The sequence below is a fragment of the Etheostoma cragini genome, chromosome 24 (assembly GCF_013103735.1).
Source record: "Etheostoma cragini isolate CJK2018 chromosome 24, CSU_Ecrag_1.0, whole genome shotgun sequence".
Classification (NCBI taxonomy): Eukaryota; Metazoa; Chordata; class Actinopteri; order Perciformes; family Percidae; genus Etheostoma; species Etheostoma cragini.
Window position 1 is genome coordinate 9,944,853 of NC_048430.1, and position 8,943 is coordinate 9,953,795.

An 8,943-nucleotide genomic window follows, 5' to 3' on the forward strand; every position below is an offset into this window, starting at 1 on the left:
AGTAAAGTAAAAATATCAGAAAAATCTACTTGAGTACAGTAACGAAGTATTTGTACTTCGTTACTTCCCATCTCTGCTATTAACCTAGAAGGTTTTAGGGGTTTTGGATACAGTAGAATGTATTGTTTTCAGTTCAAGAGCTTGTAGACTTGTAGATATACTCAACTTTCTACATTGTGCATGTACGCTAAGCGAATTATAAACACAATATGACCTCCGTGCATTCTTAACACATTTTGTTCTCTGACAGAGAACATAAAATACAGCTTATGACGAATCCATGGGTAGCTGATGCAGTTGTTCTGCACTTCATATTTAATTGACGTTATTTTGAATGACTGCTACAGGGCAGAGATGTCTTGTGTTTGTTAAATGCTCATTGCCTCAATTCCTCTCTCCTTGAGTCTCTTCGTCAACTCCTCGGCTCAAATGTCCTGTGGGTGGGAATAAGCCACAAGGAGAGGAATTAAGGATAGGAATAAAAGAGGGAAATGGCTCTGGATGTCAGTGCCTGAGCCAGATGTTGTGAACATTCAGGGCCCAACCAAAACACAAACATGCTTGAGATGTGTCCCATTTATGACAGCTGTATGCAGCTGTTTTTCAAGCCATTTGATACTAGAATGCCTGGGCTGCTTTAATCTAAAGGATCCCAACATTGCCAAGTTAAGGTGGTCTTACTCTGAATTAAATGGTGGGCCAAAAGAGCCTTTACATTAGATTTATTTAGGGAATGGCATAGTTGTAATAGTTATATTTTTGTAAACTTTTTTAAAAGTAAAAATAAAACATGTTTTGGGGAGAATAAAACTGCTAATAACCTTACCAAGAAGGCTTAGGATGAAAATGTTAAAATATGAAAATGGCTGGTGGATTTAAGACAAAAAATAATATTCAATGAATCCAGTTTCAACACATTTGTCAATAGCTTGTTGATCTTTACATTATTAACGATCCTGGCCTGGATCATTGATACATTTAATAAAGGACTTATTGCACTTATAATAATGAGCGTAGCTGTCCTCAATTTAGGTCATTGTGTATGTCTCATCTTCATTTTTAATGCATCCACGTGTGTGTTTGTGTGTGTGCCTTGCAGACAGGAAACAGCAGCAGCTTTCAGCAACAGTAGAAAAAAACACTTAACAGTGTACATTGATGTTAAAAGGTATACTTGTTGGCAGGACGGTGTGAAATGTTTTATACGGTCTTTTACTGACTCTCACATTTACCAACAAAACGTTGGTAAATGTGGGAGTCACACATCCTCTTCATATCAGCAACAAGGAAAGGCAACGTACGTGTGTTATGTATACCCTGACTGAAGGCATCCAGCATAAGCTTAAGGGTTTGCAATGTGCTGAAGACACTAACGTTATGTAAGAACTTTTCTGCATAACAACTGACTGCATAGCCTCCAAAGAGGTCTGTCAGATTAGTAATACAAGATTGTAATAAAGGCTACAGTAGCACTTAACATGTATTTTCCTGCTGTAAGCTTAAGCCTTAGACTCATCGGGGAACTGAGGTTTGGCCCTTTGGGTTCTAGGGCTTCCCCTCCTAACTTGATATGTTAAGTTTCATTTTGATTCTCAGACAGACGTTTACATGTTCCGGTCATCTGGGGCTGTTTTTTTTTTTTCCTTCTCCACTGAGTGAAAAAGAGTACAGAGTAATCACCCTTAATGTGAACGAGTTACATAGTCTTATAAAACCAAGTAAATTGATTGATAAAATGAAAAGAGAAAAACCATAAAGACATATCGACCATAAAGAAGTTACACTATTGAATATCTACAGACCACCAGGAATTGATGAACAGGTGATCAAGAGGGTATTCAATAGGATATCTACAGAAGCATCAGGTGTGTTAATATGAAGGTTGACTGACATCCTTCCTTAGACTCTTCAAGTAGAACTAAAAAGTTAAAACTGGACTTATTATTAAAACAAAATTTAAAAAACTCCTTAAAGAATTAGGAATGATAGATACTGTATATAGAGAGAATTAGAACCACTTTATAATACTACATATACCTTATTTTAATATACTATTTCCAACCATGCAGCGGTATATTTAACATCACACTTAGATACCAAGCCCAAGAAGACTTTTTAGAGACTTAACAATAATTTTCTGAATGGCCATCAATGTCAAGATAAAAAAAAGAATTTAAAGACTATATGGTTCATAATAATAATGGAGCAGTGTCTCCCAGAACTTTATTGGAGTCTGCCAAGGCTGTAATGAGAGGTAAACTTATAATGTGGTCAGCTGAGAAGAAAAGAGAAGCAAATTAAGGATTTGATCGAAGAGTTAAAATCTTGGGAGACTGAACATATGAAGTTCGATAACATTATGTTTTTCAGGATACAAAACAAACTCCAAATAACCTATATGAAATAGGTAGAGAGTAGAGAATTACTATAAAAATTAGATTTCATCATTACAGCTACCTGAGGATAAGGGTGGAATGGCTTTAACCTGCTTGGAGCATTATTTTAGAGCAGCACAATTTCAGTTTCTGGTATGTTGGTGTGATCCTACGTGTCATGCAAAATGGAAGGATTTAGAACAAATTCAAATAAACATACCTCTCCAAAAATTACTGGGAGATAAATCTCTCCTAAATATCTGGACATATTGTCCAACCGGACCGCAGTCTCTCTAAATATCTGGAGTAAAAAAATTAAAGATCAGAACTTTAAAAGAAATGCACGAATATTGCGCTGGGTGGCATTCAATACAGAATTCATTGAATAAATACTTATTTTTAACCCACAAAATAAATAAGTCACAAAGCCACAAGCCTGAACATGTGGAAACTGTGTGGTGATATGTCTGCTGGTTGTTTGCATATATTTTGGGAATGTCCTCATATCGTATTTCTGCTTACCGGGTCAAGATCAGAACAGAGCATAGATCAATAGTTAGTATAGAGCTTGATTTCATTTCAGTTTATTGTGTTAGGAAACATACCAACAGGACTGAAAGGTTAACTGTATGTTGTGAGTGCTTGTTGCCATTTGTTTCTCTCAAATCCCAAGACAAATTTCTCCTGTAGGAGACAATAAAGGCTTATCTTATTTTATCTTATCTTACTAACAGGTTGTAAAAAAAAAACAATAACCAGGAAATGGCTGAATAGAGAACCTTAAACAATCCCTGAGTGGGTAGAAATAGTTCAGGAAATTTATATTACGGAACAATTGACTTTGTCTTTGAGACCTGCCACTGAAAAATGTAAAAAATTGTGGAAAACTGGATGTCTTACTTGAAAGTGAATTCATTTCTTAACTGGATATTTATTTTCTTTTTTTTTTTTTTACTAAGATTAACAGAAAAGACTTCAGCCTGAATGAGTGGAAGAAAACCCTTAGGGTCTTTATGATTTAAAAGGGCATTAATGTAAACAAAGAACTTTTATTTCTCTTTTTTCATGATGCCAAGCATTTCACCTTACCTATGATGACAATGTCTGATGTCCTGTTTTGTCTATTTTGTTATCGTGAAAATAATAAAAATACAGAATAAAAAATGTCTGAGGGGATCTTCAAATATTTTGTGAAACATGTCACAGTATATGCACACTAATGTATGTAAATGAGTGATAGATACTTTAAAAAACTTTGCGAAAAATGTAATTTGGTAAGAATTTTTAAGTCAACTGTAGAATTAACACCTATCTGTCTCTTGTTGCGCATACATATGCAGCCTTTCTTTGTGGATCATAATTGCCGTGCCACATCTTTCATTGACCCCCGGCTGCCTCTCCAGAGCACTCGGGCCCCAAGCCTCCTAGCTCACCACCAACATCTGACTCGCCAACGCAGCCACAGTGCTGGGGAGGTCAGCTCACGACGATTGGTAAGACCAACAGGTGCTTTAAGTATCTCAGCTAGGTATGTAGCTGACATACCTAAGCTAGTTTGCTGTTAAAACCATAAAAATGTAACACCCTTCCCCCTCTTTGTAGGTGGGTGAAGCCGGCCCACCAGTCTTGCCACGGCCTTCCAGCACCTTCACCTCTGCCAACAGGGGGCATTGCCAAGACGTTGTGCCAGTGGGTCAGTACAAACACACACAACCTTTCAGAAAAGATCAAATATGAACTACATATATGTGTGGTGGAATTTCCAGCTTACAAACTCATGCAATGTAAGTTGGACAGTGGTAACCCAGGTCTTATTCAGGTCCAACCTGACCTCATAATCTTTCCAGGCAGTAGGGTACTTCAACTTTGTGACTCCAAAGTTTTCAGTAAATCTAGACAGCCATATGATGAGGGAATGTTTTGTTTTAGGACTATCTCCTCGGAAGGTCGGTGTTAGGGCTGGGCAAGTTTTGTTTCGTGAGTCTACGTTAACGTTTTTTTTTAAATTGTAAAACCCGTAAAATACGTACATTTTCACCAGACTTGATGCAACTGCCAAATTTGGTGAATTTGTGAATATGTTAAGACCCTCAAAGAGGCTATTAATTTGCGGGGAAAAAGAAAGTTTCAATAGGGCCTTCAAAGAACAGAGCAGCCCGCACAGTGAGATCTTGGTGACTTTGAATCAAATCAGATTTTTTTTTTAATTGGGGTATCTGCAAATATATTTTGAAAACAAAGATGAACAAGATAACGTTAACCATGAACATTTGACTATGTACAGATATAAGTTTAGTATACAGAGGTTAAATTGGTCCGGAGTGCAACTCCAGCTCCTCAGGTCCCCAGCACACCCTGCCGGAGCTCAGCTCCACCTCCTTCAGCACCAAACCTTTTACCTTGAATGTTTTGTGCGTATCCCCGAATGCATTTTGAAAAGTTGACTGACAAATATGAAACCGGACGTCACTTAGTTTCCACTCTTGCTGTAGAAAGCTGTGCAGCTTTAGGTTTTTGGATGCGCTCGGCTGTCAACATGTAGCGGCAGATGTGTCGTGTTAGAGCTCTGTGTATTTCTGCCGTAGTTTTGGTTTTCCACCTTCGATGCGCACAGACACTTTCCTAATCCTGGTCTCATTCAGAGACCAGAGACCCAAACAGGGCTCTGTGTCTCTCAGAAGGTTTGAGATCTATCGTATAAGCAGAGCAATCACGTATCATGTACATTATTTTCTGAAATATAGTGACTTTATTCTTGTACTAGCCAAATATAACTTTATTTTTCACAAAATATCACAACTTTTACAAACCTCAGAGAACACAGAGGATATGAGTTTTGAATGTGCACAAAGTTTTGGACAGAAATCCTGCTTAAACATCTGAAACATTACAGTCATGGGGTTTAATAATAAATAAAGATAAATAGTGAATCACTGAGTTAAAAAATTTCATGCACATTTAACAAGGTTACATCCCCAACAAAAGATACAAAAGAGGGAACAATAAATGATGCCTGAGCTGCATGTGTTCTGACTCAGATATAATTACATAGAAAAGTTGTTCTAAAGAAGAATAAATACAAAGCAATACAGAATGCCTGAGAGCCTTATTGCAATGTATTCCATTTTGTTTTTATAGTTTGATTGTAATGTTTCCCTTTATATAAAGATATTTCAGGCATATTGATTCAGAAAAAGATAGAAATAGGTGCATACAAATTCACCAACATGCAGGAGATGAAGTGTTTAATGCTAAAAATAGGTCTAGGGGTGGACTGCCAGACCGTACGCATAAGAAATTGTCCCTGATTCTCTTAAATCAACATAATCAACGTAATTGTCTTGTTGAAAAATATGTTTACATATTTGCCAACCAATATTTTCAAACATGTTCAATTTCATACATTTGTCAAGGGTAAAATCTGTTAAGTGCCTGTTAACATTTGCCTAAAGGTTAAAAAAAAAAAGTGAATTGTAAAGTATTTCTCTTTTTTTGAATAACTAATCAACAATCACATGAGCTGATGATGTACTAAAATTTAATTTATCGTATTATTTTATATGTCAGTACTTTTAGAGCAACTTGTATAATGGATAAAGGGCCTGGAACATTTATTGAATGAATTGAAATTCATTTAAACCTAAAGCCTATAATAGGCTTACTGTTCGATTGACTTGAATTCACTCAATACATTTTGTCTGGAAACAACGCTTAGGTGTGGCGCCGTACTTATCAACTACAATGTACACTGGCAATGTTGTAGTCCATCCAAATGTTAAAGTCACACGACCGTCTGGTAGGTTATCTGCAGCACTATCCACTTGCCATACTCGGAGACAGTGACCAATGGACAGACAGACAGACACCTGACCTCATAATCTTTCCAGGCAGAGTAGTACTTCAACTTTGTGACTCCCTCATTTTCAGGGAATCTAGGCATACTCGCCATACTCGGAGACAGTGACCAATGGACGGACAGACAGACACACACATATACACACACACACACACACACACATATACACGCATTGAGAGAGAGAGAGAGAGCCTAGAGGAGAAAGATAGCTTTGTGACCGGTGCGGAGAAATGCAGACAATCCTGCAGAATCCACACTTTGCGGCTGCTCGCTACGCTGCAGTGTCTGGTGTGTTTCCACTGTTATTTATCAAGATCTCCCGAATCATATGTGAAATGAGTTGTGCTGCTCCTGAGTTTTTCCTTAACAATATGTGTATTCTTTTTTCAGCTTACAATGACAAGATTGTGTCGTTTCTTCGTCAACCGAACATCTTTGAGATTTTGCAGGAGAGACAGCCTGATTTCAATCGGAATCATTCACTGAGGTACACACACAAACACACACACACACACACACACACACACCCACACACACTCAAAGACAGTCACCAGCATCTGTCTTAGTGTAATGTTTCTTTGACAGGGACAAGGTGCAGCTGATACGCACAGATGGAGGGTCAGGATTGGCCAGGCTGTCAGGTGATGCTGATCTTGTCATGCTACTAAGGTGAGTCCTGATTCCTTTCATCTTACCTTTTCTCAGTGTCTCCATCCCTCTCTGGTGTTTGCTTTCCTATTTCATTTCTGATTTCCATAGGCATATAAGTGTGAAAGTTGGTCATGCACCCATGATCAGAAAAGTGATGACGTGAGAGTTGGTGTTTGCCCATTGGTTGTTGCTCTTTTCGGAGAAATATATTTTGCAAGCGCACACATTATATTTGCATGTTCGCTATAATCCATATTAACTAAAATATAAAACCCTTTCACGCAGTTTACTCATGTGCCCTTTTGCAAACTCTTGCTCAACTGGCACGGGTCTTGTCTCCCTCTCTCTCTCAACCTATCTAGTCTGCTCAGTCTTTGCTCAACTTGCCACAATGTTACAAAATGCCACAAAATCAACAAATCAGAGAATTAAAGAAGGTCAATTCTGAATGGCTTTTCGTCTCCAGTTAGCTCTTTATTAGAACTATCTACAGCATCGTGGTGTTGGGTTGAAGTCTATTCCCCTGTCGAATAATGTTTGCCTCCTGTTAAAATGCTAAGTGCCCCCTCTGTTTGGTTCAGGCTTATGTAGGGGGACACACGTGAACAGGGGAACAGTCTCCTACACCTATTGAAGAAAAAGAAAAAAAACTGTTCAACTACTGGATTAAAATTCAATATTGATTTGTGTTACAGAAATGCCTTAATAGTTTTGTGTATTATAATGCTGTTGTGTTGTTTGAATTACAATAACTTATATTTCCTTGTGTGATTAACGTTAGCACAGCAGCAGACCATACTGTCTACGTAGCCGACATGTACGGTGGCCAACAGGGGCTAATGTACTGCAGCTTATTAAAACTCAAATAGACAAAACATCAAACAAATTAAGAAAACATCTTCATTAATTTGACAACATATGCACAGCATTTAGCAAATGTGTTGCTAATACACACAACCATATACAGAAACTTGCTCCAAATACACACAACACAACCAAATACACAAACGATGCAAATAGACAATCACACAATCCCAGAAAACAAATGCAACAAAAAATCACGGCTTCCAGTTCACACAATAGAAGTTCTCCAGGCCTCTAGGTGGAGCACTAAGTGAAACAGCTTAATCTATGACGAGAGAGAGAGAGAGAGAGAGAGAGAGAGAGAGAGAGAGAGAAAGAGAGAGAGAGAGAGAGAGAGAGATTGGGCACGTTCAATGTTTTTTTTTTTTTTTATTGCGTCAAGTCAGTTACATACATCATTTCTTGGTGAATTTCACAGTTCACCAAGTCTTGCATTAGTCAGAGACGGTTTCTACACTGGTCTTATTTTACATCCATGACTGTCAAAACGTAAAGGAAAGGCGGTGTGCAGCAGAGCTCTGTACTCGGCTGCAGCAACTGCTCTTCAACCAGTTGATTCCTGCTGTTGACGGTATAAAGGCACCATGGCCCTAAATAATGTAGTTAACATTTATTTTCCAACCTCACACAAACAGTCTTTGTTCAAAAGTATTATCATTGTGGATTCTGGTCAGACTGGCAATGGAGTAGGACTGTTTTTATAAAGTAAATAAGCACATTGCATTACAAAACATTGTGTGAAATCTGCAATTTTTTGGAAATAAGAAAATAGTTGATATGTGGGTCAAAGCGGAAAAAATATGCAAATATAAACACATCATCCAGGTCTAAGGCTGCCTCGACTTTGAGTTGCAGCATCCCCCGAACTCAAATGACCCAACCCTGCCAGACAGCCCAGAGAAGATGGAAGCTGTGGCCTTGAAATCAGAGATTCTTTTCCTGCTAACGGTGGACATATCGGGGATGATTGAATCTGAAATAAAAAATGAAGATGACTTCAGTTTCCTTACAAACAAAATACAAATTGTGTACACCTGTAGGACAGACTAGTGTTCAGAGAGACATGATCAGACCTGAATGACAAACGATTGTCCATGAGACTTCCTGCTGACAGCGGGGTCTGTATGGAGTAAGAACACTATCAAAAAGATGTATGCGTAACTTTATGTATTCATATTCATATTTTTACATTCATAT

At 38.0% G+C, this 8,943-nt stretch overlaps 1 protein-coding gene and 1 long non-coding RNA gene across 3 annotated transcripts in view; one reads left to right on the forward strand and one right to left on the reverse strand.

Annotated features, from left to right (window-relative positions):
- hecw2b (HECT, C2 and WW domain containing E3 ubiquitin protein ligase 2b) overlaps positions 1-8,943 on the forward strand; it is a 70,233-nt gene that overhangs the window by 40,747 nt on the left and 20,543 nt on the right. For both annotated transcript variants that reach the window (XM_034864198.1, XM_034864199.1), the window contains exons 16-19: positions 3,716-3,868; positions 3,978-4,068; positions 6,622-6,718; positions 6,817-6,900. In XM_034864198.1, the coding sequence (XP_034720089.1) occupies positions 3,716-3,868; positions 3,978-4,068; positions 6,622-6,718; positions 6,817-6,900 (425 nt within the window). The remainder of the gene's footprint in view (positions 1-3,715; positions 3,869-3,977; positions 4,069-6,621; positions 6,719-6,816; positions 6,901-8,943) is intronic.
- LOC117939180 overlaps positions 1-8,943 on the reverse strand; it is a 17,260-nt gene that overhangs the window by 1,734 nt on the left and 6,583 nt on the right. The window lies entirely within an intron of this gene.